This window comes from Pogoniulus pusillus, chromosome Z (genome assembly GCF_015220805.1).
Source record: "Pogoniulus pusillus isolate bPogPus1 chromosome Z, bPogPus1.pri, whole genome shotgun sequence".
Lineage (NCBI taxonomy): Eukaryota > Metazoa > Chordata > Aves > Piciformes > Lybiidae > Pogoniulus > Pogoniulus pusillus.
The window spans coordinates 14,803,258-14,820,896 of NC_087309.1; the positions used below are offsets into that span (position 1 = coordinate 14,803,258).

Genomic DNA, 17,639 nt, shown 5'->3' on the forward strand with positions numbered 1-17,639 from the left:
AGCAGGGCATTTGAGTGTTATTCAAGAGAATGGTGCATTGAGATCTTTGATTTATCACAAGTTAATAAGGATGAAGATATAGTGGCCTACGATTGCTTTATTCTTAAAATAGTCCATGTAGGGATTTTACATGATTTATTTTGTGCATAATGACTGATACTCACTGAATGAGTATCTTTGAAGGCCAGCCTATTCTCCACTTTGGAAAGTGCCAGTGCAAGAGATAATTAATAATTAAAAACATTTAGAATGGAGGATCAGTTCCTGGAGTGTAATTCTGTGGTAAATTAACTTCCTTCAGAATACATCAGGTATAACACTCTTTTTTACTATTTATGTCTGACATTTTTCTCCAGCTTTACAGCCTTTAAAAACCTTTGTTACTGAAACAAAGGAGAAGTTTTCTGCTAACAAGCTCTGATATTACTACATACTTTGAGTTGGTCTCTTTATATATAATTCTAATGCTTTTTTGCAAGAGGTGCTTGTCCATTACTGTCATCTGGCAGCCTTTTAAGATCTTTGTAAAGCTTTTTTGGGTAAGAAATAAGCAATAGAGAACTCAGGTTTGCCACAGCAAGGTGGTAGGCTGACGGGTCCCTTGTTCAGACATCTCATGTGTGCCAGCAGTGAGGTGTGTTGCCATTGCCTTTACTGCTGCCTTGTGCTCTAAGGATGTTCTGGACTTTATGAATTTCACTGTTTCGTTGACCAGCTTCTGGCATCTTTCATCAGTGGAAAAACAGTCCCTTAGTGTGGTAAGAAGGTAAAGATTTGAAAGTAAAGTTGAGTCTCTTTGCCAGCTGACATGAGAACTGAACAGAAATTTGAGTGATGCTGTAGTAGACATGAAGTGAAAAGTTTTTCTTTAGCCTGATTCTGTCTGGCCTTATAACTCCATGCTCATGTAGGCTTAAACCACCATCCTGGTTCACTGTTTTTCTCAAAACCTGTTCTACTGAACCATTTTAAGAAGTCTTAGGCTTTTGCTTCAATCCTGTTTTCAGTGAAGCTACCCATAGTTTTGTGAGGAACAGGACCTGGGCTTTGATATGAAATTACAGCATTAAAGAATGTAAATTTTCTGCCTCAGTACACAATGTTCTCAAGTAAACAAACAGAATTAGGTCCTGAAAAGAGCCAAGGGAATGCTGGCGGTTATCCATTTGTTTTAAAAAAAAAAGTCTAAGTCTTCTATATTTTTGCCAGAAGATGGCATTATCACTTACAATTTAGGATTCTTGAAAAGCTGCCAATACTTCTCCTATTTCTTCACAAAGCAAGTCTATTTTGAATGATGTATCTGTTTTACAGTGACTTCATACACAAAGAACTCTACAGTGTTGGACAAATTATTCTTTTAATGAGGAGAAAGGAACTCCTTCCTTTTACAGCATCACTGATTAAAAGACCAGAAGGGTTTTGCTGACAACTGCAATTTCTCCTGAATTCTCTCACATATGAACCAGACCAAATGTTTTAGAAAACTGTCTACTCTTGAGTTTTAAAGTTACCGGAAATACTGAAAACCATCACCATGACAATTGCTTAATTTTTTTCCATGTTTAATTTGTTACTCCTTTACTAGGCAATATTTAGTTTTCCTCAATTGTGAAATAGCTGTTGCATGGGTGGAGAGACACTGGAACTATCTCTTGACACTGGTTAAGATCCACTAAGATTTAGTATATCTGGGAAAGCAGAAGCACTTGTTATTTCCTGGTCCAGCACTCATTAAGAACCCATTTAATTGCTTTCACATGGCACAGAGCCTTAGACAGTAAGCTGTACTGAGCCGCTTACATATCTTAGTACTAACCTCCTTTTATATTCTGCAGTACCTATATTACTTGAATTTTCCTTAATTTGAGAATCCTAGTCCCTTGTTATCCCAGATAATGACAACCTGTCTGTACAGTAATTTCTACCTATTTAAATATATTTTGTTCAACTTCTAATTAGAACCTTGACCTTAAAATTCTTTGTTCTCCTTCGTTGGATGTTGCTGTTGTTTTGGGAAATGTCTTTTTTTTTTTCCTTCCACACCTTTTGTTATCCTGTGATACTCTCTCCTGTGTTCAACACAGGAGAAGTTGAAACCAAATTGGTTTTTGCACTGGTCTTTAGCCACTGTATTTAACTTAAGCATATATAAAGATGTAGATGTAATCTGGGACAGAGGAAGAATAGAGGAAGGAATTTTGCTGATTTGTGTTCACCTTTAACAGATTCTCAGTACTTTGAGGTTGGTGTCTTGGCTTTGTGTTCTAGCTGCCTTCCGTCAAGCAAAAGAAGCTCCCCATGGCAGAGCATGGGGAGATTTACACAGAGCTTGTGCTGGTTTTGTATTTTAAGTCACCTTATGCAAGATTTAAAGGTTTTCAAAAACATAACTCGTGTTTAAATGGATTCTGAAGTTCTTGTGGAATTTTTTTAGGGAAATTATCAAATTATGAATGCTTGTTAAAATGTTTGCACATGTGTCATAGTCAGCCTCTCTTGATATCTGAGATTTGCTATCTTTTCTTTCAGTTTTCATTTCTCACTCCTAGGATCTAACAATCTTGTGAGTAGCTCTGACTTTATCTCAGGATGAGGAAGTGCATTACATGCACATTAAATGATTCTACCTACACATGATGGGTTTTTTTCTTTGAAGCTTGTTACTTAAGAATTACATAATTTTTTTTATGGCTAACTATTGATTAGACTTCAGCTTCTCAGTTATTTAAAATGTCCTTTATGGCACATGTTCACCTCTGCAATATCTTACACAGTCAGCACTTTAATATGATCTTTATTGTTTTGTTGTTATTATTTTCATGTAATGTGTTAATAATGTAGAAAAAAGAATGGAGAGTGGTCTTAGGTAGACATACTTGAAAATCCTACCAAAGAGCTTCCCCTGAATTACAGGGTGAAAAACTTAGACTTAAATAACTTGGGTTTATGGAATGCTACTGAAACCTTTCCAAACAAGAGTAAAAAGTGTATTTGCTAAGGTCCCTAGATGGAAGGAAGATAAAAGAAGGCAGTGGGCAACAAATACTTCAAGCGCTATCCTTTTTCCATTTTATGGAACAAGTAAAAATATCTGCAGATATTAATCCATCTGGATACAGACAGCTGCACAATGCATTGCTAGGGACACATGAGTGAAGGAGTTGAGGGTTTTTTTGCATACCTTTCAGTGATGTGTGTTGCTTATTTTGGGTTTCCCAAGAATACTGTTGCAGTAGTATGTAGCAATTTAGAGAAATTCTGTGGTTCAGAATTTGCAGAATATTTTGATTATTCAGCCAAGGCCATCTAGAAATGTTCACCAGATTGATCACATTCAAGAGAAAGTTAACAAAAATACAACTTTGCTGAAGTTAATCTATAAGGTGAATGGTCTTAATTATTCGGCTTGAAGTCAAGACAAGTGTAGTTTCTTCTTTGGTTAGTTAACCAGGGATGTCTGAACCACATTAGACCACATGCACTGATATTAAATTGAGTGTCTAAAATTAGGCATTTTACATTCTGTAGCTTAAGGACAGGGTTTCAGTAGCCGTGGCATTCATCAAATAGACTTCAGGCGTGTAAGAGCTCTTCAGCAGTAAGTACCACTACTTTGTGCTTTTCTTACACATTATTGTGTGCTACCTATTATTTTAAAGTGTAGTTTCATAGACAAAATTCTTGTTTCATGTTTAGTGTTCTAATTGCCATATTCTGTAATGTGTGACAGATTAGTGTATTGTAAACTTGTTAAACTTCTAGCTTAAGTGCAGTTAATGGCATCAGGAATTCTGTAGCATCTTCCTCAGTAACTTTGTCAGATCTGATGTTTCAGAGGATTCTAATATGTATTTTATTTGATTTCTTGCAGACTTTAGCTTGACAATGGCATCATGCCTTTATGAATGCCTTTGTGAGGCAGAACTTGAAAAATACTATCCCCATTTTGCTGCCTCTGGTCTTCAAAAGATTGATGAGCTTGCCAAAATTTCCATGAAAGATTATACCAGACTGGGGGTCCATGACATGAATGACCGCAAACGACTCTTTCAGCTCATTAGAATAATCAAAATTATGCAAGAGGAAGACATTGAAGACTTAAGCAAGCAAGATTTTCAACCAAGTAGCCTTCTCGTTCAGCCTCAGCTGACCAGACCAGGTCCTTGTAGACAGCTGCATTTTGAGTCCTTCTTTCAAGAAAATGATGGGGCAGTTAAAAACTCTGAACCTGAATCGTATGGTTCATCTGATTTCAGTGCCAATGAAGAGAAGAACAATGTAGGGGATATGCTGGGACACATTCAACCACATGATTCAGAGATGATGAGATTAAATAGAAGAGACCTAAATGCTCATGGAATATGCACAAAAAAGGACCCAAGCTCTCCAATAGTTTCCGATGATATTGCTCCTCTCCTGGGGGATTCTGATGCTCTTATTGTACAAAGAATAACTCATATTTCAGGGTATAATTATGGACTACCTCATTCCTGTATCAGGTAATTTCACTATAGTAATAATTCTTTATTATCTCTTTGTCACCTCCAAATAGGCAACCCTACCACTACAGAGCAATGAAAAATCTTACAGAGAAGAGAAATCTTAATAATCACTCCTGTCTTTCCAAGTCTGGGAGAAGGAATCAGCTGAATTTCACCACCTGCTTACTCACCAAAGCTGCCTAAGTATAGTCTTAATTATCTTGCAGGATATAAGGCTTTGCTTTCTTGGTGTTTTGGCCAGTCTTTTCTTTCTCTTTTTCTCTCTATGACACTATCTTACAAAACTTTATTTTTCCAAATACAACATTATCTTCTGATAGATTTTTTTCAGGTTTTTCTCAGTTAAGATGACACACAGTGTGACTGCTACCTTTTCTTCATAAAGAGGTTTCTGAAATTTGGCTTTAAAAAGAAACAGAATGAATGTAACCAGAGTGGGATATAGGTGTTGAGGGATGCTTTGCAGCTGCTCCCCAAGGACATGCTTTGTAAGTTTCATACTTTTCCTAGTCTTTGGTAATGAACCAGTGGTCAGCCTACCTTGGCAACACTTTTAAAGCACAATTATTTTTTCCTGATTCAGCATCAGAATAGATACTTCTCTGCACAAATTGCCAGATTCTAGTTTATTGCAGTGCAGTTGTTGGATTTTTTTTTTTTTTTAATGTGATGAAGAGAGGTAGCTGTATGAGATTGCATCTTGGTCTGGGAAGGCTGTAGGCAAAGACACAACTCCTACTGGGCGTGTGTGTATTAGCTTGGAGGGATATATGCTGTTGCCACAGTAAAAATAATGGCATAATGATGAGCACTTAAAGTGTGAAATGCAAGATATAGATTTATAATTCCTTCTTGCTGAGGGGAAAAAAATTCTGCCTTCCAGAATCCTACATCCATGGCCATCTTAGTGCATTGTCTCCTAGAAGCTGAGCCAAGGTGCAAAAAGAAGGACAAGATTCATGGCAAGAAAAAATGATAAAATATAACCTAATGTCTCAGCTAGTGGTGTTCAAGATTTTTAATCCTGGAATAAAGCCATGCATCTCCATTGTATTCACTTTCTTTCCTTGTTCTTTTTCCTAAGCACATTCTTTTATGCCTAGCAAGCATTGTGGTTCATCTTACGGGCTTTCTGCGTCCTTCTGAATGCCAGAGTTTTTCTTTCTCCTGTTTTGACCATTAAGTATGTGTAATGCATTCTAGGCTTGGGCAGTGTGCTGACACTTGGATTTCTAATTCTTACCTTGGAATGGGTTGCCCAGGGAGGTGTTGGAAGCCCCATCTTGGAAGTGTTTAAGGACAGGCTGGATGAGGCTCTAGACTGCTTGATCTAGGGTGAGGTGTCCCTGCCCATGGCCCGAGAGTTGAAACTAGATGATCCTTGTGGTCCCTTCCAACCCTGACTGATTCTGTGATTCTCCTTCACTGAATCCATCCATTCCTATATGATCTCTTGATTTGACTACTGTGAAGGCTAGTCTAGTCTCTTATGAGAAGCATGGGAAAACACTGGCATGGCTTCACATGGCAGAAAAAGGACTCTTTTAACATAATTAAATATGGTTTGCATTTGCCCACAGCATATGACTTGAATTTGACAGTGACAGGACATTCTGACCTACTATCTGATCAAGTTTCTAATGATCTGTGTCATGTTTTTTTGTTTATCTAATAAAAAATATCTATTGTTATAAAATGCAATTTCAATTTAAGAAAAGTTAATAGAAAATCTAAACTTCAGTTTCAGCAAATAAAATCAATGCATTCTGTTACCATATAAAATATATTCAACTAAAGGTGCCTCTGTACTAAAAAGAATTTGTCCCTTTTCTCTCAAACAGAGCCTCCAAGTCTTCAGATTTTTTTCTTTCTCCAAATCTTGCAATCATTGCTTCCTTCTTGAAGCACTTAGAGCACAACCGTCTCATTCTATAGGTCACCACATCCAGCCTCTGACATGAGAATTAAACTTCAGAGCCTCTGATCATTTGTTGGACAACATTTGGTGCCTGGGGATATCCATAGGCTCACACTAGCTTATGAAGCATCTTATTTCAAGCAGCATTGCCTTTCTTTTCAGGGAAAAGAATTTTCCATCTAAATGAAAGACCTGATCCTGGTGCATGGGGAAGCCGTACTAAAATTAAGGAGACTCTAGTTACAAGAGAAGATTACTTGTCTGTAGTCTTTGAAGGCTGCATCTTGATTTATATATGCATGTCATGTGCTTCTGGGGAATTCTGCAGCACAACAGCAATGATACTATGGGCTTGCAGTTGTAATAAGATACTGAATAACTCCTCAGTTTGGTTTTAATGTATTAGGCAACCCAAGTATATTGGTTTCCATTTGCCACACTGATTGTGGAAGGGCATTCAGGCAGCATGGAAGAAACATGACTTTTGGGGAAGTTAGGGTTTGATTAATTTTTTTCTTTTAATTTGACCCTCAAATTCAGGTTGAAATCATCACTCATTTGGCTGAAGACTTCTTGTTTAAATTCAAACATACTCTGTCCTGCTACATATTTATACAGCAGTTTAATCAATGAAACACAAAATGACCTCGTGTTTCTGAGGTGTCTTGAAGGGAAATAAAGTAGAATTGACAAAACTCAAGAACACAACTTTGCCTGTGGTCTGAAGCCATGTAATTTTTTATGAGGAAATGAAAAGGCTGAGATCAATATTTCAAATTTTCTTTGAGCTGAATAGGAACATTGTGATACTGTCTTGTTTCCCTGGTTCTGTCATTTACTTGCAACCTGCAAGTAGGAAGAATGAAAGTCAGATAAGATTAAAAGCAAATAAATATAATATCCTTTTTAAGATCTATTCATGCTTATCTGTCTATTATACATCATGACTGCAAATGGTTTCAGTAAGACTAAATTTCATTGTTAACTTGCATATTTTGCCAGCTTCAGCCACGTTGGTGGACAACTGACAATATGCCAGTTTGGCCACAAGTTCAGGAATGTAGCTGTACAAACACAACTACTTCTTTATCAGAAGTGCACAAGGGCATCAGTCTGTTCAGGGGAAAACAAAAGAAACTTCATGTAACAAGAATACACGTTCTCTGATGTTTTTGATAGGCCATTAATGACATAAATCTGTTAAAGCTAACATGAATGTTGTAGCTTCTATACTAATCTGGCTTTAAACCATAAACCTGCACTTCTGTTGTAGATCCAGTACTTCTGAGAAAGAGACTCCCTGGACGCAGAAGGAAAAAATCAGAGTGTGCGTCCGAAAACGTCCTCTAGGTCCAAGAGAGGAGCGACGTGGGGAAGTTAATATCATCACAGTGAAAGATAAAGAAACTCTGCTTCTTCATGAGAAGAAGGAGGCAGTTGATCTCACCCAGTATATTTTACAGGTAACATGCACTACTTTAATATTGTGTTTATGGGCCAGTTGCTTGCATGGATGGGATAGAGGAAATTGTGTTTGAAATGGAAAGGGGACTGTTTGAATTTCTTGCACTTAAATAGCTGATATGCTCTCAGGTGAGCTCAGCATAACTCTTTGAGTTGCTTTTGACTTATGTCGGCCTGTGGCAGAAAACCTGAGCTCAGAATTTTAAGCTTCAAAAGCATGTCTCTTGCAGCTTTCTTTGCAGGTGGCAAAATAAAATCTGCTATGTGCTGTTGCTGCAGGAGAATTGCTTGCTGCAGTGTCTTCTGTTAACTTTCCAGAGTACTTCTGAGGAGTTGCCTTTTCACTATTTCAGCACTGTAGGTCTGTTTAAATGAATCACATACACCCTCATCCCCTCCTTTCTTTTATTCTCAAATGCTTTTGAAAATTAAGTTCCCTTTTGTCTTTTTATTCTTAATCCCAAATACCTTGTGCTGTCATAGTTCAAATTCTCACTTTCGACTGACAGCACCAGAAACAGAACTGATTACAGGGAGCAGCAAGCCAGTCTCACTCTACTGGGTGTTATTTTTACAGTCTGTGTCCTAGGAACAACTGTTTTGAGTATCCAATAAAAATGCAATTTGCAGTTCTTGAGCCCCATTCGTGTACCACCTTTTGCAATGCAACAATGGCAGCAACTCCACACCATTCCTCCATCTGACTCCATATATTTGGCATTTATGTGGTACTTATCACCACCTTCTCTCAGTGCTGAAATAACCACTAATTATTTTTATGTCAGTACAGACAAGTGAAATCTTGCTATCAGTAAATATAGTCCAGGCAGAAGTATGCTATGGCAGAGGCTGTCTGTTGTACAGGACCCAGGAGGACTTCTTTGCTTCCAAGTATGGCTTTTCACCCTGCCTGCATCTAGTTCCTATAGAAAGGACAGCAAGGAACAAGAGCAGATGGGAGATGGTGGGGCATATTCCAGCTCCACAGACGAGGAACTGAACTGCAGGCCTATCACTCTGAGCTGAGTGTAGCAGCTGAGACTCCCTGGTTTAATCTGCTTTGGTACTAATGTGGTTTGTTTGTTCATCACTGAAGTGTTTCTCAGTCTTCAAGATCTACTACGTTAACTGATACTGCAGTGAATTTATTAGAGTGCAGATTTAGACACCAGTCTGTAGAGGTTCTTCTGAAATTGTGATGTTTGTGACTGTCCCTGCAAATGCTCTTCTTAATGTAGAAGGAGCCCATAATGGACTCTGCAACAGTGTTTCCAGAGACCTTCCTGCTTTGGGTCAGATCTGGAGTGTAGGGAATTTTGAGTTTCTTGCCCCCTTCTGATAATAGTATCCAGCTTTTCTTAGAAATTACTTCTGTCTTCTCTGGCACAAAAGGTTTTTTAGTCTGCAGAAGAGAAACAACCACAATTGAAGACTGATTTTGAGGGAGTCAAGAGTTAGGTCTGAGTACATTTTACTGTTTTAGTCTTGCTGTACATCTGCATGCTGATTCATTTCAAGAATAGGTTATCTTTAATGACCTTTTTTGTTGCTCTTGTCAGAAGACTGTGGTATGTTCTGCTTCAGAGTGATGACAAATTAGAGCATCTTTATTTCCTTCTATTTTTTTTTCTGCTCTCAGTTGGTGATGAGTTGTAATCATTTGTTCCTGCATACGTCATGCTGCATGGTAAATGTGCAAGATCACTTTGTACCTGCTCCAAAGTCATATGAAGTCGTTGGAAAGTGTTATTTAATTTTACCTATGGGGGTGAAGGGGAAGTAAATCATACTCATTTCCCTGTAAAAAATCATATTTATTTTTCAGCATGTTTTTTATTTTGATGAAGTCTTTGGGGAGTTATGTACCAATGAGGATGTGTATATGAAGACAGCTTATCCTCTCATTCAGCATATTTTCAACGGGTAGGCCATCAGTGCTTACATTTGTTTGTTGTTTTTTTTTTCCTTCTTGTTGTTTTCAAATATCATATACTGCTTTAATTTTCCTTTATGCTTTTCATATTTTGAAAAATATATTAATTTCACCTTTTGCCACACACCACCTTCCTTTTAGAATGTGTTAGATTGCAGTTTAAACAAAATGTTTCAGGAAATACTCTGCAACTGAGGCACTATGGGCAGTTCAGAATTTTAAAAAAATGTGTGCCAGAATTTCTGGAGTCTCTTCTCTGCTCCAACAAAGGTTTCTGTCTGGTATGGGACACTCATTTATAGAGGAATAGTGAAAGTGCTGTGAGATATTTTTGCATGTATTTGTGCAGGAGAAATTACTAATAACCCTGTGATTTTTTTTGTTTTGCTGATTAGTATTTGCTTAGAGATTTAATCATAATTACATCCTTCCTGATTAATGGGAAAATTGATGGTGGCTTTACATGAGTGATCTTATTTTCATGCAAATAACAAGCTTGAATGTAATTACCTTTTTGAGTCTTTGAAGGCAAGGATTCTATATCCGTGCTGAAAATTTAGAAAAGGCAGCCTTCTGTTACTGAAAATGTCTAAATATTGTTGGCAGGGATAGAGAATATCATGCTTTTGAAGAGAAAAAGGAGAATGAAAGTTATAGGTTGCTGGGTAGTAATCACTAAAGGCACAGTTCACATTACATCTAATCCAGTAACACCTCCACAGGAGATGCTTTCTCTAACTTTTCTGCCCCTCCTTCTGCACCCCTTTGACTGGCATTGGTGTAGTCTGAATACTGTCTTGAGCTGATTCTGCAAGCTGTTCTAGCAAGAAATTCACTGTGTTTACTGCAGTCCTAGATTTTTACCCATTTCTCTGCCAGGGTACTCAAACAGTTGAAAAACCTTTACTGAAGGTAGAGGAGGGAATTTCTTTTTTTTTGGCTAATTTGGCTGTCTAAATCTGTTCATATCATGTTTGTGGGTTCAGTGCTTGTATCAGAGCAAAGGTACTTTAATTCACTAGAGGCACAAAAAAATTAGCTTGCCAAAAAAAAAGAAACCTTTCTGCTGCTCCAGTGCAGTAAAGTCAAACATGAGAGGCAGGGGTGGGTCAGTGGGGTAGGTCACAAAGCTGAGAGCAGTGGAAACAAAGAGCTGCCCTAGGAGTAACTGCTTAGATTGATTTAGCTGTGTGCAGGATTATAGCACGAGACAAAGTAGCTTCATTCAGCAAATTACAGTGCTGGGGTGTTAGTTTTCATCAAGTACAACATGTTAATACAGAATCTGACTTGTGCCTGTTTTGCATCTCACATCACAGCCATTTTTCTCTGTGATCATTAGGTTTCCCACTGATAATCCTATGATACTCCTGCAGCATCTAAACAACAGGAAAAATAATTATGAACTCTTTGTTTCCTCAAACGCATTTTTGGCGTCTGAAAGAGAAGACTCTGTGACACACCAGATCTCCCTAGGTTGTGCTTGGGAATCACTGTTAAATGTTTTGCAGTTTCCAAGTAGGATAGCAAACCAAACCTCACTGCTGAGAGACCAGTATAGGTAGATAATGGCACTGCAGAATCTTTTCTTAATAAGTGTAAGTCAGATGTGACACTAAAAGCATAAGTTCTCTTCACAGAGGCAATGCGACCTGCTTTGCATATGGGCAGACTGGTGCTGGCAAGACTTACACTATGATAGGTACTCACCGGAACCCAGGACTCTATGCCTTGGCTGCCAAAGACATCTTTAGACACCTGGAAGCATCACAGTCCAGGAAAGATCTCCTAGTTTTCATCAGTTTTTATGAGATTTACTGTGGACAGCTTTATGACCTGCTAAATGGAAGGAAGAGGTACTTAAATGAAAATGTTTTACTATAAATTTATGACTCGGTTGCTGTTTATAAATCAGTTACACTTTTCTGCCATTACTTTTTTATGCCATTTATAATATTTAATTAGAGTTGTTCTTATGAGCCACTTGGAGATGAAGGCAGACCTGTGGCATTGATAGGGGCTTCTGGTATTTTACTGGTTTGTAGAGGGGGATAAACAAGAGTAAGGACCCATGGTTGTGGTCAAAAGTTATGCCAGCTGTTATGGAGTCCCTGTCTTTCTCCACTCAGACATAAAACCTTGGTCTGTCCCACCTGCTGTGTGCCACTTTAGTTGCTGCAGAACCTGTTCATGTCTACTTGTCACATCTGAGTCTGCTCACCTTCTGCTTGAGTTTGCTCCTTTTCACTGAGTGCCTGGCAGCCCAGTGACTTAACTGGAGCAAACCTTTGCAGGAGATGCTGCCATCAACCTCAATAGCAGTACCTCAGCCCCAAAGTTGTTTGGAGAAATGTATAATCTCCTACAGAAACTCCTGATCTCCTACAGGAATGCCATCCAGAATGGAAGTTGGTACAATTCAGTACATACTTGGTATAAAAAAAAATCACAGTGGTCTGAAATCTCCAAGTAAAATAACAATTGTTTAAGATCTCAGCTGTGAAATCTTTTCAGAGTGATCTTGAAGGAACACTACCTGTCAGCTGAAGGCATTTAGCATCTTGAGAGCACTATCCTTAAAGTGCCCTAAGAGGCTCAAAAGGGAGGCTTTTTGTTAGGGAGAGAACATTTGTTCACAAAGGAACCACCTGTTTTTCTGTGTGTGTGTTCCCTTTCTCACAGTCTTTAAGGAGCGGGTAGTATAATTGGCTACCTAAGGAGTCAGTTCACTAAGGAAGAAAGAGTGTCTTTTTCTCTGCATGTTCATGAGTTATCTTATGTGTCATTGAAGGTAAAGATTAAACTTTCTCCTACATGCACAATGCCTGTGTTTTCCTGTGTACTGTGACACTTCCATTTGATTCATAGCAAAGCTACTCTGAGATCTGACTCTAGCTCTGGGAACTGCTTGAAAATCCTGTGTAAAAATCTTGAGTGTAATTTGTAGTCTAAACTTCCTAGAGAAGCCCAAGATGCAGTCTAAAGAGAGACAGGAACTCTGAAATGTAAACATGGTAATTTATTTCTCTGCTGTTCAGGAATGTAATCTAGCAGAAATGCATTGCTAATGTCTGTGTGACAGTAACATGTCAGTGTTACGTGTTATAAATTAAATACCTTTTTGGCTCTGAAAATAAATGGATGACAGTGGTGCCTCTGCCCAGTCAGTAGTCTTGATTGCTTTTTCATAGTGTCATAGCACTCACATGTTCATTGCTGCAACTTGAGGTTTCAGAACTCTCCTTTCTGCACTGCCTTGTTTTCAGACTTTTTGCAAGAGAAGACAGCAAGCATGTCGTCCAAATAGTTGGGCTGCGAGAAGTTCAGGTGAACTCTGTAGAGCTGCTGTTGGAGGTAATCTGTTTGCAATTTTATTTCTTTTTGGGTCTTCTATAGCCTGACTTGATGATTTGTGAGATGTCATTTAACAGAGATTATTTGTCATGTAGTACATGTGCACACTCCTGCTTAAGTTTCTGACATTGGCAACCCCAGCAAAGCACAGAAGAGCCCTATAAATAAAGTGCCTTTACTCAGTAAGCTTCTTGGGTCACTGTGACTTGTGTTAGGGACATGAATAGCAGTGTGCTGATTTACAGCTGTTGCTTCTGTTGCCACTCCTTGTGGAAAGGTCTTGCCAAGAAGCAGACTGCTATCACTATTCCAGACATTAATGGTGTCCCAGCAAGAGACTCTGGAAGCTCGATAGCAATTTTCTTCCTTTGACTTCTGTGAACTTAATTTTCTATACTAAAGATGTGGATGTGGAACAAAAGATGTAAATTTGAAAATACTAGAACTAGAAATTGAGGAGACTTAAAGTTGAGATAATTGATCTGAATTATGATTAAGACACTGCATAGATAATCATGAGTGATCACAACCAAGTAAAATCACGATCTTTAAACAGTAACCAACATCCAGCACAAGCAAGTCTTCAGTTTTTCTTCCCTGCATAGCTGATCCCTAGAAGGACACTGGCAGATTTTCTGCATTGTCCTGTAACAGGCAAGTTAGTTAAATTTGCTTTCTGTTTAGCCTGATTTTGCACAGCTGAATTTCCTTGTCAGTAAGGAACTGTAATTTACAATCATCATCTCATTAAAATGGGCATGGTGTTGGCCACATACATTCCATTTAATTTTGTTCTTTGTCTTCCCATTAACTCAGAGCTTTGGGACATGCTGGTGGTACTTCTGTGAATTAGAGTGCAAACTTGTTATATGGTTAACACATTCATCTGCATTATCATGTTCCAGACACAGAAAAACTCTTACATGGCTTCATTCTCACAGGTATCACAGCAAAAAAGTAATCCCTTGATATTGTCCACAGGCCCTTTTGAATAGGGAAATGTCTCTGGCTTGACTCAGAGCTTCTGAACAGTCTGCAACATGGGAAGAGTCTTGAATAACTCTCTAGTTATTCACTGTTCATTGATACTGTCTTTAGTCCAGAATTTATCTGCATTTGGCACTAATATAATGCTTGGGAGCTGCAGCAGTTGGTTAGGTCACTAGAAGACAACAACACATATCTGTTGAGTGAGATCATATTAATTTTTCTATATAACATTATAATTTGGTCTTACAACCAGAAACAAAATTAATGACTGTTTTATGAAAGCCCTGCTGTGTTCCTGCTAGGCTTTCTGCAGTAGCTCTCAAAAGAGAATGATCTTGAAGATGCCTTGCTTTTCTTGATTTATTAATTTATTCTTTCATTGAGTATAATCTTGTACATTTATTTCTTACTTGAGTATAATTTCTTTTAGTTATGGAAATGGAGAGAGGTTTTGGCACTTTGTATTTTGCCTGTGACTTTCCAGATAGCATGCCTATCTCTTACACAAGGAAGTGAATGGTTTTGTGTTCCTTTAAAACCCTCAATCTCATAAGGCTCTTTATGTCTGCAGTCTTGCTTTCTTTCATTGCTGCCATGCTTTTGATGTTAATGCTGTAGTTTGGGCATTTTTCAAATCCAAACGATGTGTGACTCAACAGCTCCTTACCTGCAGTATGCTTCAGGCTCTGTAGTGTCACTGCAATCAAGTCCCTGAACAGAGTTCTGAAACACTTTGGAAGGGATCCAGGTCTAAATTAGCATTGGCCTTGCACCAGGTTTTACAGCTGTAATGAACCATTCCTCCCAATGTTTCCTTGTCTTAAGAGGACAAGATCTCATTCTGAGAGATATGGTGGGTTGGTTTGTGATTTGCCTGGGTTTTGTCCCCCCCTTATTTTGCAGGTGATACTGAAGGGTGGAAAAGAGCGTAGCACAGGAGCTACTGGAGTCAACTCTGATTCCTCTCGATCTCATGCTATCATCCAAATCCAAATTAAAGATACAGCCAACAGGATATTTGGAAGGTAAGACTAGAAGTGGGAGTGCCCAGGGCTGATAAGGTAGTCAAGCCTGGGGACATCCAGGAGCTAAAGAAACAGGAGTGTGCACTTAGTGAGCAGCTCTGAGAAGATAGGGTTCAAAGAGACATTGAGAAGTTTCACAGTCCTTTCTTTGTTCCTATAGAGAATACTTAAGCCACATCTGTGGGGAATTTTGTCAAACTAGTTTGCCAGACTCCTTCACTGGAAATTTTTACAATCAAATCCACCCCTTTGTCTTCAGTGTTAGAAAGCTGTTTCTGTCTGGCGTTAATCTGGCTAAAGGTAGATGTCTGCCATGGGTATATCCACATGTGAGCTTGTCGCCTTTGAAGTCAGCAGAAATTGTTATTTCTGTGATCCAGTTCATGGTACTCTGCAGCCACCTAAATTAGGTTAGATGGATTTGCCCCTCAAAGCACCTCTGGCCCGTAATTGATTACAAAGGGAGCCTGGGATGACTAGCACAGGTAGAGATGATTCCATTAAGAGGCATTTATCTTTGGTCAGAGGAATCATAATACTTCACTTAAACCTCCTTGATAATTGTAATGTGACTGATGCTATCTGCAGCAGACAGAGAGAGTAACTAATTCCTCTTGTAGTAGCCATTTTACTTATCTGAAGACAGTAACTGTGCCTCTTACTGTTTTCTTTTCTCCAGACTAAGTAGCCCTAAGAAATAAGTCTCGGGAATGAGGTCTAGCTATCTGTATTAGTGCAGTGTCAAAAAAACACACTGAAGCACTCTTCCAGCATCTACTGTGGAGTCTTGCTTCCCAGCATCTTATCTTAAATACAAACTAAAATGAAGGAACCACAAATAGTAGAGAGAGGAAGAGGCAGGGCAGACAGGCTTAGAAATAGAAGCGTGTGACTATGTAGGTGTGGCATGTGTACCGCTCTTTTCTTTACTGAAAGCAAGGTGGAGCTGGGGAATGTGACAGGGACTAATCGAATATCTTGAAGGAACGGACAAGGAACACTGAAAATTCAGAGTATTACTACACTGGACATTTCTATTCATACTGCCCTGAACTCCCACTCTACACTTGGTAGATCTGTTGTACTTGAAAAGAGAATGAAGAAATCCACAATTTAGCTGTGTTCTTAGGAAGCTACAAGCACAGTGATTATCTGGAGTGACTAAATGTTGCACTTTAAACAGCTTATCCATTAAACTGTGGAGCACTCTCATTACATGCAATTACACTTCCTGTTATGATGATGTTAGTGACAGGATGCTCTGGCACTGTCCATGCTGGTATGCTTACTTTGGTGCCTCAGGTATTTCCTATGGTCTGTTGTTCAAAAGTAGTTGTTTCTAATCATTCTTCCTCTGTCATGTGTTGCAGGCTTCTGGTTTTCAAAATAAAAAATTAAAAGGTGAAAGAGCTAAAAAGAAAACCCAAACCCTCAGATAAATGCAACTTTGTTTTTTCTAGGATATCATTCATTGACTTGGCTGGCAGTGAAAGGGCAGCTGATGCCAGAGATTCAGATCGACAAACAAAAATGGAAGGAGCCGAAATAAACCAAAGTCTCTTAGCAGTAAGCAAGTAGCATGCTTGGGGAAGGTTTTCTATTTGCTAATCAGCATGTGTTTGCAGATAAAAATGAATCACAGAGTAATACATGTGTGTGTTCCATGAAGGGGGAGAAAAAAACCTAAGCGTGTCCAGTTTAATTTGCTGTGTGCCTGAAAGACAGTTTAAGAAGGGAAGGATGTTGTCTTTTTCACAACCAGAGAACAGTGGCTTGGGATTGCCACAGTTATTTCATGAAAGCCTATCTGTTCATGCCAGTTATTTTTACCACTTGAAGTCAGAAGTTCTCTTTGAAATCAGAAGTAAAGGACTTGAATACTGAAGAGCATAGAAACCAGCAATTTGTGTGTGTAGGAAGGAGAAAATGTGCTCTTAGTGCAGTCTTTAGGTAACTCTGTACACCTATGAAGAGGGATAAGGAGCAAAAAAATGCCTTCTTAGAAAAGTGCCTCCCAGTGTAAGTTCTGCAGAGGGCTTTGCACCTCCTTCAGTTCAAATGAACAAAAGTCACCAAGGACAGAAGGCTTCTCTAAGTGGAAGAAAAGGTGATAGGTAAGCAGTGACTGAGTCAACAGTGCAGAAGCTACTGCACACAACTGTACCTCTTAGAGTGCTGTGTGTAGAAGGTGGCTTGCTCTGTTCTGAGAATGTAGAACATTTTGCATAGGTACTGTGCAACATCAGCATTCATACTGGGAGACAGCCTGTAAAGTGAATGTGTGGCCGTGCTCCGTGCTTTCTTGTATTCTTGCCAGTGGGATGGGGATTGAGGACCTGAATAGGAAGGATTGCAGAGGTGTGAGGCTTGTTGGAAACACATCTGAAACTCGTGGAAAAGGAACTATAAAATTGGAATATAAGTGTGTGAAGATAAGTAAGTTGGCAGTC

The 17,639-nt window shown here is 38.8% G+C and overlaps 1 protein-coding gene across 1 annotated transcript in view; it reads left to right on the forward strand.

Annotated features, from left to right (window-relative positions):
• KIF24 (kinesin family member 24) overlaps positions 1-17,639 on the forward strand; it is a 29,802-nt gene that overhangs the window by 2,143 nt on the left and 10,020 nt on the right. The window contains exons 2-8 of the mRNA XM_064140705.1: positions 3,875-4,502; positions 7,697-7,886; positions 9,713-9,810; positions 11,461-11,676; positions 13,087-13,174; positions 15,068-15,189; positions 16,650-16,755. Of these exons, the coding sequence (XP_063996775.1) occupies positions 3,889-4,502; positions 7,697-7,886; positions 9,713-9,810; positions 11,461-11,676; positions 13,087-13,174; positions 15,068-15,189; positions 16,650-16,755 (1,434 nt within the window). The 5' untranslated portion in view covers positions 3,875-3,888. The remainder of the gene's footprint in view (positions 1-3,874; positions 4,503-7,696; positions 7,887-9,712; positions 9,811-11,460; positions 11,677-13,086; positions 13,175-15,067; positions 15,190-16,649; positions 16,756-17,639) is intronic.